The sequence below is a fragment of the Pteropus alecto genome, unplaced genomic scaffold (genome assembly GCF_000325575.1).
Source record: "Pteropus alecto unplaced genomic scaffold, ASM32557v1 scaffold71, whole genome shotgun sequence".
Taxonomy (NCBI): Eukaryota; Metazoa; Chordata; class Mammalia; order Chiroptera; family Pteropodidae; genus Pteropus; species Pteropus alecto.
In genome coordinates, this window is record NW_006433024.1 from 20,323,148 (window position 1) to 20,343,614 (window position 20,467).

General features: G+C 34.9%; 1 protein-coding gene and 1 pseudogene across 2 annotated transcripts in view; both read right to left on the bottom strand.

The window, feature by feature from the left end:
* Positions 1-20,467, bottom strand: part of FNBP4 (formin binding protein 4) — a 30,929-nt gene that overhangs the window by 8,512 nt on the left and 1,950 nt on the right. For both annotated transcript variants that reach the window (XM_006908128.3, XM_025044146.1), the window contains exons 3-15: positions 17,029-17,165; positions 16,505-16,688; positions 15,816-15,963; positions 15,585-15,705; positions 13,607-13,945; positions 12,556-12,766; positions 9,861-9,985; positions 8,882-8,986; positions 7,864-7,997; positions 6,690-6,877; positions 1,685-1,995; positions 1,413-1,557; positions 691-1,034 (exon numbers count right to left, since the gene is read on the bottom strand). In XM_006908128.3, the coding sequence (XP_006908190.1) occupies positions 691-1,034; positions 1,413-1,557; positions 1,685-1,995; positions 6,690-6,877; positions 7,864-7,997; positions 8,882-8,986; positions 9,861-9,985; positions 12,556-12,766; positions 13,607-13,945; positions 15,585-15,705; positions 15,816-15,963; positions 16,505-16,688; positions 17,029-17,165 (2,492 nt within the window). The remainder of the gene's footprint in view (positions 1-690; positions 1,035-1,412; positions 1,558-1,684; positions 1,996-6,689; positions 6,878-7,863; positions 7,998-8,881; positions 8,987-9,860; positions 9,986-12,555; positions 12,767-13,606; positions 13,946-15,584; positions 15,706-15,815; positions 15,964-16,504; positions 16,689-17,028; positions 17,166-20,467) is intronic.
* LOC112476618 lies at positions 3,603-3,721 on the bottom strand (annotated as a pseudogene).

Sequence of the window (20,467 nt, forward strand, 5' to 3'; positions counted from 1 at the left end):
GCATGTGGAGATATGAAACCTCTGTACATTGCTAGTGGTACTGTAAAATAGTTTGGCCACTATGAAAAAACTTTGGCAGTTCGAGAAGTTAAAACACAGAATTACCATATGACCCAGCAATTCTACTTCTAAATATACACTCAAAAGAAATGAAAACAAGTACTCAATATTCATGTACTCATATGCATGTTCATATTGGTACTGCTCACAATAGCCAAAAGGTATAAAACAATCCGTATGTCTATCAATGGATGAACGGATAAACAAATTGTGGCATATACACACAATGGACTATTGTTATTCAGCTATAAAAGGAATGAAATACTGATACATGCTACAACATGGATAAATCTCAAAAATAATGTGCTAAATAAAGGAAGCCAGACATAAAAGTTCACATACGCATGACTGCAGAATAGGTAAATCCAGAGAGACAGAAAGCAGATTGGTGGTTCCCACAGGCTGGGGTAAGGGGGTGATGAGGACCTCTAGCCACTGACTAGAATCTAATCGGTACAAAGTTTTCTCTTGAGATGATGAAGATGGTATGTAACTAGACAGAGGTGGTGGCTGCACAATATAAATGTACTAAATGCCACTAAATTGTACATTTTAACATGGTTAATTTTATATGAATATCACCTTAATAAGAATTTTTAAAAATAAAAATGTAAAGAGAGATTTACATACCTTCTCTTTCTTTCCTTTTTTCGTCTTCTCAGGTGGTGGCATTTTGGGAGCTGGTGGTGGTGGAGGAGGAGGGGGAGGGGGAGGAGGAGGTGGTGGTTCTATAATGGCAGTGGCAGGCACAGCACTTCGGGCCTGGACTGGCTGCAGTGTGGGAGCAGTCACTGCCATTGGGACAGAACATTCGGCATAGCTCATAATTGCAGGAGCTGATGCTAATCCTAGGTAATTGGACTGCAGGCTCAGTCCTCTGGCCTGATGACCCATTCCTGTTGCTGGATGGCTAACAGATATTGCCTGGTGTCCAATCCCTGCAGACTGCTGTCCAGTTCCTGTTGTCTGGTGACCTAACAGAAATCAAAATGAAACTTTTATGATAAAGCCATAAACAAGGAAAAGAAAAGGGAAATGAAGAATTTCCTATAATCACCTACAAAATAATATATCTTTTCCTCAAAAAAATAGCCATATTTTCTAGTAGTAAAATATTAATTTTTGAATACTTTAGTATTAAGGTACTTAAACATCAAAATCACTGATGTAAATGTACAGAAAACAATCTGGAAGGATACATGCCAAATAGTTTAGTAACTGAACTGAACTATTTAGTAACTGAAATGTATATAGTTTTACAATGAATAGCCTTCTGACATTAATTTATGATATCTAAGTCTGGAAACAAAGATAATCTATTGAGGAAAACACATTTTAATCACAATGCTTACCCGTAGCTATAGCTGGCTGGCTGTAGAGGACCGGAGAACTACCAATGGTAGCTGACCTTTGAACCACTGCAGTATTAATTTCTGTAGCTTTTCTCTTTATCGCTTTAGTGGAAGGAGAACTAGAGACAGTAGAATCGACTGAACTCTGAAACACAAAGATTCTAGTCAGTGGCTAGAGGTCCTAGTTAAACATTCTCTTCTAAAATAAAACATGGTGTTAATCGTGTCTTGGTTCCCAAAAACTCTTCAGAGTGCCAAACGACATTTCTCACCTGGCTAGTTACAACTGTGGTTTGTGTGGAGGGTTTCAGTGGAGTATCCTCCTCTGTTCCTGGGGCAGGAGGCTCCTCACTTCCCTCATCCTCCATCTCTACCTCCTGGATCTCGCCATCTTCCACAGGAGGCGGGGGAGGGGGAGGGGGTGGAGGAGATTCTGGGGGTGGAGGTGGGGGTGGTGGCATTTCCAAAGGTAATGGAGGTTGAAGCACAGGCACATTTGACTGAAGGAGGGTCCAAAATGGAGTAAGTGGCATGAGTGATGAAGAAGAAACTTGGCCAGAAAAAGACTCTTTACAAAGAGAACCTATGAAAACAAACAGGAGTCAGGGAAAAAGCAAGACAAAAACTCCATGGTTTATATTTACAGAAATGTTCAATTGCTTGGTGAGATAAAATCTAACACACAGATCTATTCTACATTGAGGTCACTGAAATATTAAACAACTCAGTTCAAAAATGGTTTCCATGGAAAGATACATCTATAAACCTCATAGTTAGCACTCACTCCAGCTATGAAATACTAGTCTTGTTCTTTGGGTCCAGATTTATGGATGAGTAAATGAAGCACATCGCATCGACCCAATGAGAAATTAGGTCATCTGAAAATACATTCAGTTTTAACATACAGAACAGAAGGTAAAACATTCTGTCATTAAACGTGATGAGGCGAGTGAATGATGTGCATTTGCAATACTGATTCCATGTATTTCATTTTTCAGCGAACTAAATAAGTGAGGATGACCCAGAGAAGTACTCATTCTAAACACACAAATTCAACCCATTTTAATTAACTTGGGTTACTAAAATTTAAAATCCATTTGCAAGGTGCTATCGTCATTCCTTTGCACCTTTGTGTGAATTACATTCATCTGCTAAATCATAGCAACACAAATCAGGGAGGGTAATTTATTTCTGTAATGAGAAAAGGAAAATTTAAGAGAACAAATCTTCAAGGTAAATATAAGACACCCACAAAAGGTGTTAGAAGATGCAGAGGATTTGAAATGGCTGTTGAAATCTGAGTTAAGAAATTACAACTGAAAAGTTGTGGGATCAACTTCCCTCTATTTTGCAAAAGCCACAGTTATTTCTATTCCTTTTCTGCTGGGAAAAGCTTTAAGGATTAGAGAAAATAGGAGGATATACTTACTTGTAGCCTTCCCCATCCCTCTTTATCGTCAATAGGGAAGTTTCACAATATATGGGACTATTAGGTATATATCCCAGGAATGCTGAAGGGGTTTTTCTCCCTAAAAACCATAGAATTTAGGAGTAGAAGAGACATGAGAAATCATCTAGTTTAACTCTCTCATTTTAAAGGTAATGAAACCCAGGAGGGATATAACTTGCCCAAGATCAAACAGCTCTTAGTGGCCAGGTATGACTTCTAGTCTAGTGCTATTTTACCAAGATGTTCTGGTGAAATATCAGGAGTCCAAGAGCTTTAGAAATTTTGGTCAAATAAATCTCACTTTTCATGGAGTAGAGATCCAGATGCAGCCACCTGTTAAATTTCACGGTCAAAAGCGGTGGATTAGATAAGAGTTGTATCTATAAAAGGCTCCGGGACAAGGATACGGCCTTTTACTTTACTTTGCTCAAAACACACCACACTGGCACTCGACAAGGTAAAACTGAAGTGACCATGAAGCATTTGGCTTTTAAAATAGCTTTTCATGGAACAGATAAATGATACATTATATAAAAGACTTTAAGAACATGATTCACATGGTTGGTTACTGAGATTGAGTTCTTTACTACTAAGGAAAAGAGCACTGAAAACATTCACCAGAAAACAGGAATGCAGTTTTCTAGATAAGACTTCAAATGTGTCATTCGACTTTTGTATTTGATCATATCTAATATGAATTTACACAATAACTTTTATTTTTATTTTATTTTATTTTTTAACACCTACAGCACCTGGTATTCCTAGGTGGTCTCCCACCCAAGTACTAACCAGGCCTGACCCTGCTTAGCTTCCGAGATGAGACGAGATCGGGCACGTTCAGGGTGGCATGGCTGTAATAACACAATAACTTTTAGACAAATAAAGTCTGGGTAAGATCAAGCAGTCTACTACATTACATAACAGTACATCAAGATTACCTCAGAACTAAGGTAACAAACATTGGAGATTAATATCTTATTAAACTTCCTTCTACTAAACTAACCACAATGGGTAGGTAAATTAAAATGTCCAATTTTATATATTGGTAGATTTCTCAACTAGAAGCATAATGCAATATAGAGACAATTATGATGGTGATATGTTGCTATGCAGAGGAATTCAAGGAAACACAACAGATTCAAGACTAATAATGTGGTTTACGACCACCATCAAAGCTAATTAAACTTTGTGTAAATGTGATAAACTGGACTTGATAAATTTAGCAAATAAGGAGCACATTTTGAGTTAATATCTGAATCCCAAACTACAGTAACTCAAAACATAAAAGCTGTGTCTTAATAGTCATAATTATTTACTTTAGCTTAAATATGAAAAACTTCAAGAAATCCTGGTCTGAATATCCATAGACATCATTATTATATGTTACTTTTCTTCATTTCTAAATTTAATCCCATTGGTATATTCAGCCATTTAGGAGAATATTTAGTTTGAAGTCCAAGGAGAGAGTAAAACGGTATAAACAGCTTTTATTGTGTGCTAATAGATTTTAAAACTATGAGCTTAAGGACAGAATAGTGTGAGGATACAAATTCTGAATTTTTCAAGAACATATCCTTTCTATGCATCTTTACTTCTACTTATAGGCAGGTTCCTGTATTCTTCCCAAAAGAAAATTTTGCTTAATATTTTAAGTCAAGAGACCAGTTTAGCAATTTAAAGCAAGTTATTATATAAATAATAGGTTCTATAGAGACTTCTTTTTTGAAAAACAGCTAAATTTTTCATAAGTGACGAGTCCAGTAAGACAGATAGATATACTGGGTATCTTGAAAGATCACTCATCTTTAAAAACATATTAATTTAAAAAACTAAACAATAAATAAGAATTTGTATAAACAGAACTCTGGAACTTCCTTGCTCCTCATAGTGTAGTCATTTTTCTTCTTTAAAAGGTGGTTTTAACCACTGCTAGGCTGACAAAAAGCATATATTATATCAACTTTATAGGTTTAAAATATTGATTGGTATTGCTCTTGAATCCCAAAGACCTAAGTACAAATTTGGATTTTATTTAGATCAAGTTTATTATGTAGTTTTAGTGGCTTTCAATAAAGAGGCTGAAGAACATAAGCTAGTTTATCAAGGGCTTTTTCCTACAGCATAACTACGTTTGTTTTACTCATCAGACGAGAATGTCTCAAGGTCTTTACTTTACCAGACAGTACCAACTGTGTGTATCATCAACAAAAGGAGCTAATAACTTAATACTTAACTAAGGTGATCACAGAACACTTAAGAGTTGGTAATTCTCGAATATTCAGCTTTGGAACATACAAGAAAGGAACATTAGACAGTGGTCAAGAGTGGAATCACCTACCCAAAACCACCATCAAGCCTCTTCAGTTCACTAACCACTAAAAAGCAAACAATAAAACCAACTTACTAGAAATGTCTATCATTGCTACCAAAACAACAGGGAAAAAAATAAAAAATTATCTTTGTGAAAACAGTTAATACCCTGTAACTTGAGAAAATATGTTTCTGAAATATGAAGTAGAATAAAACCATCCTTTTGCTATGCTATAGAATTATCACTGCAGTCATACGTAGCTTTTTATTTAGAGTGATCAGTTAACAATTCCTAGGTTATTTAAGAAGTTAAAATCATTACGAGTTTCACTTGGTACATTATCAGAACTTTTGTACTGGGATCAGAGAACCAGTATGGTACAAAGCATCATTTTTGATAAGCAGAGGACAAAAGAATTTAGCTCTTTACTCCCTATCTTACCACAAATTCCATGTCTTTTTTATCTTCAAAGGTTTATTTTTAGAAACCACTCCATAGACTCTTGCTTTCATACATCATCATTTTAATAGCTACCTTTTTTTAGATCAAAAGGTTGTTGATCATAGTCTTCTGACTATGCTTCATTATTCACTTATTTTTGTCATTCCAAGATGGACTTAAGAGGAAAAAAAATGAATCCTTTTCCATAAAGTGAAAATCAAGCCATGGCTCTCAAAGAACTATCAGATTCTCAGTTAACTGAGGAGCTACAAAAGCCGCTTTTTAAAGGTACAGCAAGTCCTCGATTAATGTTCTGTATAACGTTAATGAGATGCTGTAAGAACATAACTCTTGTTTATAACATAATTCTTATTTAGCCTGTGGTAAAACTAGTTTCATTATACATTGTTTTGCTTAAAGTCACAGAATCTATTGAAGATGTTAAGTGAGGACTTACTGTATATAACTAAAGTGCTTTAAATGGGTTGAGCCATTCTGTTTGTGTTTTACACAAGAATATTGTTGGCTATTTGCAATGATCAATTATTTTGCTTCTCTGAAATAAATATGGTCCTGGTTTCATTGTATTTCTTCAGATAATTTTGATTTGTAGCAATCATGCTTCTTATAAGACTTCTTATAAATGGAGTTGAAAAATGAGGTTGCAATATCAATAGATTTCTACAGAAAGGTAAAACAAATCTCACAGTATCACTCAAGGTATGTTGACAATTCAACTATCTAATTCTTAAGTATTAATTAGTATTCCTGTTATTAGAAATCCACAGCTTTGTATGTAGAATGACTGGTTATCGAATAATCTTTTAAAAATCAAAATATATTGGGTCATCATTTTATTTTTAGCAGAGACTGGTATCAACATTATGCTGATTTCCAACTAGTTACTACCTTAGTTTCTTCAGTGTAACTTCTGCACTTTTTTTAGGTAGAGCCACTATTTTTTAATCAGAAATTTATATCATGGTTTAAATTTTTTTCTTTTATAATATTAATTAATATGTCTTTTTTCTCTAAAAACATTTCTCTGCAATTAGTACAGAGTAAATTCTCCCACCTGTGGAATTCTCAGAGGATTCTGTAGAATGTGAATCGGTGCCAGTTTTGTCTTTCAAGGTCTGTTTAGGAAGAGTCTCGTCTCTACTTTCTTGTGCTTGGCTTTCTTCCTCCTCTTCCTCACCATCTGGGAACTCCCACTGAGATTCGCCCGACTGTTCGTTTACATAGAAATATCGTCTATGATCCCTAAATTACAAGAAAGAAAACACATGTTTTAAGACCCATTCTCCTACAAAGACACTTCCATTTGGTCCTGTCCCAGGACAGCAGTCTGCTCTCACAGGGACGAACCTCTTCTTAATGGACTGCTATTCACAAAGGCAACAAAGAGCTTTGACATTTGAGGATGGAGAACCACGGATAATTCAAAGCTATTTGCACTGCCAGCAGCTCTGTGAATACAGCCCTGAGCCCTCTCACTCCAACAGATGACTTAGAAAACACCTCTCACATCTTTTTTTTTTTTTTTGGCCAATGCTTAACAGGGTTTCAAGTTTCATTAACGGAGGGATTCAATTTCCTAGAACACTAATTTCCCTTCCAAAGAAGAGAACAACGAAGTTTGCGAAAGGTGACTCTTCCCCTCTTGGACCGTGGAATTCACATTTCATACTCTTGATATCAAACACAGTGAAAGCTAAAGAGAGGGAGAGGATCTGGGAGCTGAAAAATAAAAGAGCAAAGATTTCAAATAACGAAAAAAAAATCAAGAAAAGCCAAATATAAAAAGAAATGTTTTCATCTGACCTGCTGGCCGAAGATAGTAATCTTGTTCTTCATTCACATCTTCAACCACGAAGCTTTCCTTAACTTCACCGAGGTTAATCAGGAGTAGTTGCTTCCAGAGGTCCTGTAAAGCGCACAGAGCTCTCGCATGCGCTTAACCCCCAAGCCCGCCCTACTCCGTGCAACACTCTGGAGAGTAAAAACCAGCTTTGTCCAATCTTGGAAAAAAATCCGTTACATGGAACACTTTAAACATTGTTTTTTGTTTCTCCAACGCGTGGCTGGCCCGAACTCTGTAAGGGCTTGCGGTGCTTTGCCTGCCCAGCACCGCTAACTGCAGCTGCTCTCAGTCTCCAGACAGGCTGTCATGTTGTCAGGTGGTGGTGATCACAAATCATGTTTGAGATGTCAAAGGTGAAAGGTGAAAAGGGGAGAAGAGTGCGTACCTGTCCCAGTGGCAGGACCAGCCTTTAGGAGTGGCGTTTATTTCATACTGTTTTAGTTGTTCTGCTGCATCCTGAAGTTTTCGTTTAAGGTAGTTTCCATTAAGAGCCCCTTCCCGCCAGTCTGCAATCCGAGTCTAGGATCAACAAACAGTCCATTAGTTTTAAAGACTCATTATATCAGGAGGCAGAGCTAAGAAGGATATAAGTCTTCTGATCCATGACAATACTGCTATATATTCTGGTAGGAGTAGACCAACGAAGAAAAGAAATCTCATCTTAATTTCATAAAGAATCTCGTTTGCTCTGCAGAGTTTGAAAAATGAGACTGGATCCCAGTATATTTTTATATTGTCAACTCTCCAATATCTGCGAAATGAGTTGCAGTTTTGCTTTCCCCTTTAGACTATATTAAGATTGGTTTCCCAGTAATTTTACCTTCAATGTGGGTAGACAGTTCATTCAGTTCAGTAATGTTATTAACCAAACTCAAAGGTTCAGTTTTTAGGGAAATCAGCCAGCTTCCTACAGGACTTCCTTACCTAATCCCACCCTGCCATTCTGTTAGTATATTGGTTACAAATAGGACTCAGAACTTTTTAAAAAAAGATTTCTAATGCTTTAACACTTGTGAAGTACTTTCACCATTATATGGCCTCATTTGATCATTACTAATAGAATTTTAATATATTAGAAAAAAACTGTATTAAAATATATGCCTGTTAAGTTGTACATCTGAAATTTATATTAACCAATGTTACCCCATAAGTTTAAAAAAATATATCTGCCTACTGAAGGTGGTAAGTTTAAATAGCAACATTATATATCAACTCTCAGTATTTATCTTTGTAATTACATTTTGCTTTGGCTAATACACAGTTTTATTTCCTGATTTGGTGCTTCAAACATGCATCAAGGTTCAATATTTAAATTTAGAATTAAAACATAAATGGGACAGATTTCCTCACACATATAGCATTTCATTCAAACATACTATTTATACCAAAAATGGCTAAATTACCTCAGTCTGTAAGAGCAGCACATGAAAGTTGGAGATGGATTGTCTATTAATTCCTAAAAATTCAAATTTACTTGTCAGGGTATTCGCCAGTTCTCCAATCTGAAACTGTAAGAAAAATGAAAGAAAAATGTTAAAATAAAAGTAGAATGAGTACTATTTTCTGTATTATATAAAATCTCTCATTTATTGTTATAGATACTAGAAAAATGATTCTGCCTGTAAATTATACAGCCTTTATCAAAGAGCTGCCTCCAAATAGTTAAACAGAAGATAAAATTCTAGTTTACAGTAAAATAATTCACATAACAAAGTGATGACAGAAGGTCTAGAGAAATTAAATGTATATCTAACAAAAGATGAAATTCAACAGCTTGTTCTAAATGACAGAAATCCCATTATTCAAACTATCATTTATCCATTACTGCTTATATTAGCCATATATTGAACAAAATTAGTTCTCCCCGTCCATTCTCATGGTTGTACACTAGCTAATAACTGAATAAACTTTTTCAAATCAATAGAACATGCTATGTGGTTTTTCCAACAAATCATCCTTAAACAGCCACATATTCATGTGGTCTAATTCACGTGCTCCTAAAAATAGAAGTGAAATTGGAACCAAATTTGTCTTTGTGTAAGGACATGTAGTTCATGTTGGAATTAAATCTGTAACTTTTAGTTTCTTTGGTACTTTCAAACTAGAGAAGTCTGTTATTTGATAAGCTATTGTTTTCCAAAGGAGACTACTTTTAACAAAGTAATTACACATTTAGAATTTATTTTTAGATAATTATTTTATACCATCAGTCTTATAATTCCTTATCTCAGCTTTAAATATGATCTTTTCACCTAATCAAGTAAATTATTTATATTTGGAGATAGTAAAGATTACTTTTACTACTCACTAATAGAAGGTAGTTTAATGGTTAGCCAATTTACAAATATTGGTCAAGTTGCATTAAGTAATATGTATACATACTTTTAAATCCTGTTCTTCTTCTACTTTAGGCGCTGTTTGTACTTTCATCTTCTCTGGAGATTCTTCTACTTCCATCTCTTTGTCTGAATTCTCATCTATTTTTTCTGAATTTTCAGCACCATTTGCTGCAAAAGAAAACATGTGAAATCAAATCAAAAGGACTGATACCAACAGGGCCCCCTTACGTTTTCTTAGTCTTGTAGCAGAGAGATCTGAAAAAGGTTATTAAGTTTCTCTCTGTCGCCTCTTGTTAAAGAAGCCCTGATGACTTATCAACCTGTCTTTATAAAGCTAAAAAACTTCATTCTTAATAATCGCCTTTCTTAAAATGAGTCTATGAATAAAACTTTGTTTTACTATGTTACTCTGTAGTTTCTCCTTTATTAATCTTTTCTAATCCTCTGTTCCATAACATCATAGCTTCAATTACTTACAAAAACTACACCTCAAACTTGGGATATATAAAAGTTCTTTACTAAGTGGATTTGGAAAAAAAGGCTTTCAAAATCAGAGTATTTATAACTACCTGATAACTCCTTTCCAAAACTGGTTAAGACCCGCAGACAATCTATATTGGACCAACCTACTTACTTTTCTGGTTGGTACTGATGTCTGTTGGTAGTGGGAATCTCCAAATGAGAATAGGTTTACCACCAGCTTGAATGTAGTAGAAGATATAAACTCTTTTTGTTATGCTTGCTTTGTAACACCTGCTTACCACATCATATACAATATGAATCATTCTGTCATAAGGTTCACAGAGTTTCAACAGATTAAGCTAAGATTTTATATTAAGTACTTAACCTTATCATATAATGGTTTTGCTCTCTTCTTCCTTGATCAATAATGTTCCTTTGGCATTTTCAAATTGTCTGAAACCAAATCTTTCTACTCTACTAACTAGTTTGTAATTCATTATAAATTAGACATCTTGTATCTGGTGGCAGGTATAAAAAATTATACCTTAGAGCACCACTAGAGCTCTAACGCTTGGATATTCTGGAGGACAATTAGACAGGATCTATCGAATTAAGATGCACAAACCCTCTGACCTAGCAATATACCACTAAGAATCTATACTATAATGATACTAAAATCTGCACAAAGAAGTACCAGAATATTTATTACAGCATTATTATTATGAAATATAATAAATATTTGTGAAGTATATCATAAATGCATATAATGTAGTTTAAAGAAATATTAAAATGAACACTCAAGTAACTACAACCCAGCTTAACCCAAGACTATTATTAGAACCTTTGAATCTCCCTGTACCTCTCTGCCCTAACATCCATCCACACCAAACATCTACCCTGAAGGTTATTAGTAATAAGCACCTTCTTTTAGTTTCATCATGCAATGACCTTTAAACACAGAATTTCTCCTTATTTTCCAACTTATATACATAGAATATTACCATATGCATTCTTCTATGGCTCTTTTTTATTCAAATTATTGTTTGTGAGATTAATCCATAACTATGGATTATTCATTTTTTCATTCTTTAAAATTTACTAGCAAGAAATACACCACTATCCATTCTACCTTTGATGGACACTGGAATGGGTTGTAGATTTTTTAATAATATAAATGTTATTTGTTAAAGAAGCCCTAATGACTTATTAACCTACTGTCTTTATAAGAGTGAAACATGAACACAACTTACATGTCCATCAACAGAGAAAGAGTTAAATGAAGACATCTATACCATTCAGTGGTTAAAAACAGTAATTTTCAAGCTTTGTTAAGTGAAAAAATTATTTTGCCTAACAATCCACATGGTTAATTTCATCAATGGTAAAATTTACATATGCACATGCACATAAAAACCCACATAACCACAAATTTAAATAAAGAGAGGAAAAGCTCTAGAAGGATCTATGTAGATAAAAGGACAGAGAAAATGAACTTTAGGGGTAGGGAATGAGAAAAGGGAAAAGAAGGTGAACTTTGAGAATTCTACTTATATTCTTCTATACTGTTGATAGAAAAAAAAATTCAAACAAAGTTGTTTCCATTTATTGCCTCTATTTTTATGTGTTGTTTTTTAACCACAACCTGTAAGGTATCTTCTGCTAGGTATACTCAACTAAGGTTTAGTGTTCAAATTTTATTGGTTGCCAACTACAGAATTAGGACCAAATGAAGAGTTAAAAATTAGTTCTGATAATAGACCGGAAAAATGCAGCAGTGTCTCTTCTACATTACCCTGAATGAAAATAACTTGGGTCCTCATGACAGGACCAAACTACACAGCCAACCAGAGTCTGGGCAACTTGTACAGAGAGCAGAGATGAAGCTGGGCTTGCCTGCCTTGCTTATCAATTGGAAATAGTGAGCTAAATAAGCAGAACCATGGTCTTTATATAGATCAAGACAACTATTGTGGCAAGAGATTAAAAAAAAAAAAGGTGGGGGAGTCAATCTTGTTTTTCTGTTTTTGAGGGAGAAGCAAGCCCCCAATCAGTAGTGAATATGCAACTCAATGAATGCCTGCCTTTCAGAATCTTACACTTTCACTAAGAGCTGGGGCAGGAAAAGGTGAAGTAAAAGGAAGCTTCCTTCACAGCGTTTCAGTAAAAGGATAAAAGTGCTGTCTCCCTTTTTGCTGAAGAGGGAACAAAAAACTGGAAAAGAAGGATTTCTCCTCTATATCTTTCATCTCTAAAGTTTAATATAAAGCATGAATTACCGGTTTCTCCATTTTCTGGAGTCTCCCGTCCAGTTTTGCTAGAACTCCGGCTGGTAGATTCTGGACTGGTAGCTCGAACAAACATCTTCCATTTCCCTTTTTTAGACATAAGTCTACGCATCCCGTCTTGAGATGCTGGCTGGCTGCTATCAGAACAGGGACTAGACCCTGACACACTACCATCTCCTTCTTCCAAGGCTCGCAACTCTGCCTACAACAAACATGAAAATAAAGTTAGAGTGTCATTAACTGTTTAACATTTGCGTCTGTGCGTAGCGAGGATGATAGCCATGTGTTCTTAGAATTTAAGTCTTTTAAGAATAGGAAGGATTTAATACATTTTTCTATGAGGGCCGAGCACTATGTTCCATATTCAATTGTTGCTTAATAAATGCTTATTCATGAATATAGTCAACAAATATCAATTTGAAGAAGATAAGTTCTAGAGATCTGCTAACAGACAAATTTTCCAGTATGTGTATATAAGCAGATAAAGCTTAACTTAGCTAATCCCTCTCTACAGCTTCGAGATAATACTGTTATACAACTGTTAAAATTTTGCTTCATACTCAAGGCAGCAAATGAAACTTTCAAGAAAATCAGGGCTGTTCCAAGAAAATATGTAAAAATCAACTTTTTCAGGGAAGTTTCCTATGAACTGCTTTCTTTTAAATGGTGCTTTTATCTTTTATAAAAGGAAAGCATGAAATTACAGGTTTCTCTTATCTTACGAGGCCCATTTAACTAACTAAACAATATCATGGCTGATAATTGGAATCAACATATACTTATAGCAAGGATGTTCCTCACTGTATCTATCCTTAAATCAGAACAATGTCAGTCTGTATTGGTTGTCAACTACCAAAAGCATCATCAGGGACCAAAAGAACTACAAGTCCATAGCTCAAGATTTTATTGCATATACTTAAATCACATCTAGATGAAAGGATAAGAAAAACAAAATCCCAACTGTACTGTACACTGAGGACAATGATCTCAGAGTGTGACAGTACTGAGGGAAGAAAATGTACTTAAAACTTTGAATACTTACTTTTTTCCTTTCCAAAACTAGTTCCAGCTCAAGGGTATCTTGCTCCTCTTCCTCTTCACTTTCCCCAGATTGAACAACACTGCAAAGATCCTCCTGAGAAGGGTCTTCCATATTGTCCAATACAATTTCCTGTGGCTTGACTATTGTTGCTGCTTCTTCTGTTGTACTTGTTTCTTTCACTTCTGAAATTGGCTCTACGTCTTTACAAATTACTTTTCTTCTCCATCTCTCTTCTTCCTCTTTTATTCCTTCTGGCAATAAAGGAGCAAGCAGTGATGCTGCCACCCCTTTCTTCTCTTCCTCACTATTTGAGAGAGCCTGAATGCCTTCATTTACTTCCTACAAAGAATAAAATAGTCTCACTTAATTTTCAAAGAAATCTCACTTCAGTATATATTTGTTAAGACGCTAACATTCTCATGTTAAAAGTGTATTTTTCAGTCACCAGCTATCCTTAAAAACCAATTCCTAAAAGATTAGTAAACTTTTGTACATTTTTCTTACGCATATATAATGGAAACAGTGCTACCTTAGGAAGGCAGTGTAACTAGATGCCAACTGTGGGTGGGACTCGAACACATCCTCATCCCATTCTCCCTATGTCAAAAGACAGACTAGTAAGAAGTACAAGCAGATTTAAAGATCAGAGTCTTGTCAACACCACACATGACTAGATAAATCTTCACCTTACTCTTCTGTATGATTAGGGAACCTCACATTTATACTGTGAAAGTAACTTAGAGAAAAGTGAAATATTTCTAAAATGAAATATGTGATTATATTTAAAATGTTTATTTCCTATATTGGGATATTTATTCTACCTCCCTCCTGGAGTTATAAAGATTAAATTATTCTAAAAGTACTTTCTAATATAATACCAGTCATCTGAAAATTCAAGATAAATGAAAATTGCACATACACTGTAGAATACAACTTACTTTTCTTACTGATGAGGCTACAGAAATGCTCAAGTTTCACTAGTAGTTTTTGTTAAGGTAGCTGATCTTTTTATTAACTTCACACGTCAGAATGGCTATTATCAAAAGATCAGTAACAAGTACTGAGGATGTGGAGAAAAGGGAACCCTGGTGCACTGTTGGTGGGACTGCAAACTGGTGCAGCCACTATGGAAAACAGTATGGAAGTTCCTCAAATAATTAAAATAGAACTACCATACAACCTAGCAATCCCTCTTCTGGGTATTTATCCGAAGAAAATGCAAATGGTAATTTAAAAAGAGATAGGTGCTCCTATGTTCACTGCAGCATTATTTACAACGGCTAAGATGGAAGCAACCCTAGGTGTCCATCGATAGATGAATGGATAAAGAAAATGTGGTATACGTATACAAGAGAATATTAGCCATAAAAAAGAATGAAATGTTGCTATTTGTGACAACATGGATGGCTGAGTGAAGTAAGTCAAAACCAACGAAAAACTGAAATAGACTCATAGAAACAGAGAACAAACTGATGACTGTGGAGGGTAGGAGAGGTGAAAGAGAATAAGAGGTATAAACTTCAGTTATAAATACATCATGGGGACATTACAGATAGTAATATTCTAGTAACTTTGTATGATGACAGATGGTTACTAGACTTATCGTGGTGAATCACTATGTTGTAAAACTAATTAACAATATACTGTCAACTACACTTATGTGAAATCTCAAAATAGAGCTATTCAGCAGTGGAGAAGGGGACTTGAAGCTCTGCCTAACTGGCTGCTCCCACATCCTTCGCAATGACCTGAGGAGCCTCGAGGGCACCCTAAAGCTCTAAAAGAACCACTGAAATGATTAACTGTTGTAAATGCCACATAATAAACAGAAACATATTAAGGAAGACTTTAAGAAATAGAAGCTATCCTATTTCACAATTGTGTTGTAAATTAACAGAAGGCTTCTATACCTGTGCCAGAGTAACATTCAAGTTCTTTAAATTTGAAAATAAATAAATGAGGTAGTTAAAACACTAACCTTTTTAACTTCTCGCTTGGCTATGACTGGTCCACTTTTACTATTGGAAATAGAAATATTTTTCTCCTTGGCATACATGTCTGTATTTACCACAAAACTAGCTTCAGCACCTGTTACAGAACTTTAAAAAAATAAAATGCTTAGCAAGATCAATAGCAGGCAAATATTATCAGCAAAAGATAAAGACGCTAATTTCCTTCTAGATAATTCCTTTTTCAAGTCTATTCTTACCTGGGCTGGTAATGTTGTATTCCCTGAACCTGGGTGGCAAGATACTGGGGCAACTCCCATGTCACTTCATTTGTTTGTGTGTTCCAATAATAATAGCATCCTGTGTTCTCATCCCAGACTTCTTGCCAATCTCCCATCTCAATTCCAACTAGAAGAAAATAAAACAGATTTTAAGAAGCACAAATTCCTCCACAATTCTAACCTTATATACCCAAAGTTATGTCTAACGCCATAACAATCTAACACAGGGTGTTATCCTTATCACTGTTAGCACTTGGGCAGGGCAGTTTTTGTTGTGGGGCGGGGGGCAGTCTTCTGTAGTGTTTAGCAGTATCCTGGCTTCTACCCACCAGATTCAGTAACATGCCCCTATTTCCTTTTGTGACAACCAAAACTGTCGCTAGACAAAAGGCTTTTTCAAACAATCGTTTCAATTATTCATCAGGCACAATCTGCTACTGGTTAAAAGGGCAAGCAATCATCTTTCAAAAAATAAAAATATATCCTAGTAGTTTTCAGAGGTAACTACTCTAGTTATAATTTTCCAAATAATATATTTAAAAAGGGAGAATCCTAAAGTCTGGGGCTAAATCATATGGGCTGGCTTTCATCTTTGGGAATCTCAGTGCTGAGAACATCTTTAAGGATTGTACTTCAGATTCCTTTAAACATCAAAGGATCAAGCTTACCTCCTGCCAGGGAACACTGAGTATCATACTGCCACCCTGATGTCTGGGCTGAGTCTGTTCCATTTGTAGTGGAAGAAAGGGCAGATGTTGCTGATTCCTTTGGCTCTGGTCGAGGCGGAGTTGGAGGTGGAGCAGAAGCTCCTACAGGAGCAGCAGGCTGAGGAGCTGTTATAGCATCGATCTCCTTTAGAGTGATAACAGTAACAAATGTATTAACCACACCAAAACCAGAAAATTGAAGAAATGGCAATCACTTTTTAAAAAATCCTACATGCTCAGTTCTTGGTTTCTCAAATCAAAACCTCCTCTTCCAATTACACAAATTCTTCAAACCCTTCTATTCTCCATTTTTCTCCTTACAACCTTAACAAAGAGAAGAAGGCAAGAGAAAGGGAGGGATTCAAGAAGAGAGATGAGGTAATGGGAGAAAAGAAGGGAGAAACACAGATTGACAAGTAGGCTAGTTGGGCTCTGACTCCCAAGGTGGCTTCAATAACTGAAAAAACAAATAAAGCACCACTAACCGCTAGGAAGTTGGCCAATGTACTATCAATATCAGTTGACTGGTTTCCATTCGACTCTTTAGATTGTGCTGGTTTTTCTGAAACATCACTCTCTTCATCATCACTGTCAGCATATGCACCAAGTAAGCATAAACCTCCTAGAAACAAAAAGGTAAACAACATTAGTTAATAACAATGCCAACATGTCCTAAGTAGTATCCAGGAGAAAAATAAAATGTGGTTCCAAATAGTTTTTTTTTTTTAAAGAATTTTTATAAGATTTTATTTCACCAAGCTGACGACAATTGCCAGGAAGCAAGATCTCAAATGCTTCCTAGTCAAACAGTTTACATTTAGTTTACTTACAGATTAGAACAAAACCTCAAAATAGATCATCAATGAAACACAAGAGAGGTATAAATTACATTATGCACTTAGAGCTAATAAAACCAACCTGCATAGCTACTTGACATCTCTTTCAAAATATATGTTCAATTATTCAACTCCATACTCTCTAGTCTTAGAATCTGTTGATTTGTATCCATTTCAAACAAGTAAACCACTTAGGGTTTAGTAGATGAAATAAAGAGATTGCCAAAGTTAAAAACAAAGTTCTTCTAGAGTGATTTTTCCTCAAACAAGTAGTGACGCATTAAAATGATTTCGAAAATGCTAGAACCAAAACCAAAACCAAAGCCCAGCTAGAACCAATTATCAATGTCTTCCTAAATTTATCAGGTATGGCCTCTGAAATGCTTCTACATACGCTCTATTTCCTTTTGTATCACCTGTGGCCACTCTAATGTTACAAATTAAGTGAGCATACACTTCCTCTTTATATATCATTAGAATAGGTACATAAAATGTTAAAGCCTCATTAGACTTTTCAGCTTTATTATTAAGACTAAATTTCTCAGTGCCTGGCACATTCTATGTTCTCATTAAATATTTGGTAGATGAACAGATTTATCAGGGAATAAAATTTACTTTTGTTATAAATCCATAAATGAATTCATGGATTCACATAAAAGTAAACATAAATTACTTCCTTTGTCATACAAGAGTCACATTCAATGTTTTAGCCACATAAATTTTGCCTTTGTTATTTTTTTAGTATATAAGTTAAGTTCTTACACTAAATATTAATTTCCAAAATTAACTAGAAGGATTTGAAGTGGCTATTTGACAGTGTTTCCATTTTCCAGTTACCAAATATTTTATATCTTATTGTTTTGGGGGATGCCAGTAATTTTCCTTATTTTCTGAACAAGAGGTAAATAGCCTTGTAGGGGTAGAGCTACAAAAGGAGACATTTCTGTATGGAAAAAATATGCACTTTGGCACTCAGCATTGATCATTTTTTAGGGGGAAGGAGAAAAGTGGAAAAATTCGTATTTTTACATAAAAACACTTCTTAGATTCAATCAGATATAATCGTCCAGATCACTGGCCTTAATTTTACATATACCCTTTGGTAAAAGGTTCCAATAGGTGAGCTGTGTGGAATTTTGATTACAAAATTCCCCAAGCAGAGGTACTTCCTCATGCTCGGAGAGGGTTTCACAAGCAATAGGTTTAGCCAGCTCTACCTATTCTTCTTTCCTCAGAGCTTTCCATAACACACACATCACACCTCTTCCAAGCTCCTAGCAACATGACTATTAAATAGCAAAGTAAATAAAAATGATTAAACCTAGTATTTGGGGGAAAGAGGCATATGTAATACTTTTAGAGACATCACAAATTGATTCAGTATTTCTTAAGAACAATCTGGTAACATATACCAAGTTACTTCAAGTTTCTTTTAGCTAGATAATCTCATCTTTGAGGGTAAAACCCCTAGAAATAACTCAAAAAATTTTTTTTGCAGAAAGCTTCTAGTAACTTTACTTAAATAACTAAAAGCTGTAAATAACTCAAATGCTCTCAAAAGGGGACTGGCAAAGCAAATTACAGCACAGTACCAGATGCAATATAATTTTATGATATTATAATCGGACCATTATAGGATTACATGAAATTATGCTAAGGGGACAAAAAGTAATGTTAAAGGAATAAAAGCAAGATAAAAGCAAGTCATGAAATGCATATAGTTCTAACTACACCTGTGAAAATTTAATCCATAAAAATGGGCGAGAATTTAGAATACTGAAGAAAAATGTTCAAAATATGCAAAATTGCTTAACCTTAAAAAAATAAACAAAAGTCTCACAGGAACATGTCCTAGACTACTATTGAGATAATGCTGTTACCTGAAACCAGATAATGCAAGGCCATTCTTCATAGCCATAGTCCTTAGTCTTTTTTTGAGAGAGGTGCTGACTCCTCAAACCTCAATATGCTTACCTTTAATACATGGTGTCACACAATCTGCAAATCAACTATATCAGGCAGTAAATTATTTCTTAGATTATACACCTTTCCTGATAAGCTTCAAACAGTAACTGTGCCTTATACTTTTAGTAACTATCATTTCCTCACATCATCGTTGGAACAATAGTTTCTAACTCTTTTAGTCACAGAAACAATAATCAATACAGTAAAAGCTACAGACCTCCTCCCAGCAAAACACACTTGAGTGTGCCATTTCAGGAGATTCACAGACCTCTGACACTCACCCGTAGAACCACAATAAGTACCATTTTCTAGAAGATGCTTAAAATACTGATTATTATGGTAGTCACTGATCTAATTTAATAGAGCTTATTTTGAAATTTTCCTTAATTTCACATGCACATACAATGTTATTTTAGCACAGAAGTGGAAGATAAGAGATATGTATACTCTATTATATTATAAAAACAAACTTCAATAACTAAAATTTTTTATTTTTGTGGAAAGAAATCTGATACGTTTATAAATGATAAAGGTAAAATTGTAAAATCATCTCAAGGAAAAAAAGTCAATTCTTGAATATCTACTCTATTTGTTATACAAAGCCATGCAAATAATGGAAAATTATTTTCCTCTGTTTTTGTTGGATAAATTTTTTCCTATGTATTATATCAACCAGTAGGTTAAGAACTGAATAAAGCTGATATTCTGCAAGACGATGAAGGACGGAAAGGAAACTTTTCTGATCACAAGGTACAAAAAAGGCTAAAGTGCTGACAGACACAGCAATCAAGGAAATTTCTCTTAGAAACACTTAAATTCTATCTTACATGATTCTTTGAAGACTCAAATGAAATAATATACGTAGTTTGCAAATACAAAATGGTATTTCCTAGTTTGGAAATTTCTCTTACAACCAAGTTTTAACTTTTTTAACCCACGCTATTTGTTTGTTTAAGTGGCAAATGGGAGGAGGGGAGAACAAGCATCTCTTATTTCAGGAGTCATATAGTACAGAAAGTACTTCAGACTGAAAAGAATAAAATTACTAGCAATTATAGAATATTTAGTATCGAAACATATTTTAATCTGTCAAGATACATAAAAAGGATAGAAAACTAATCCT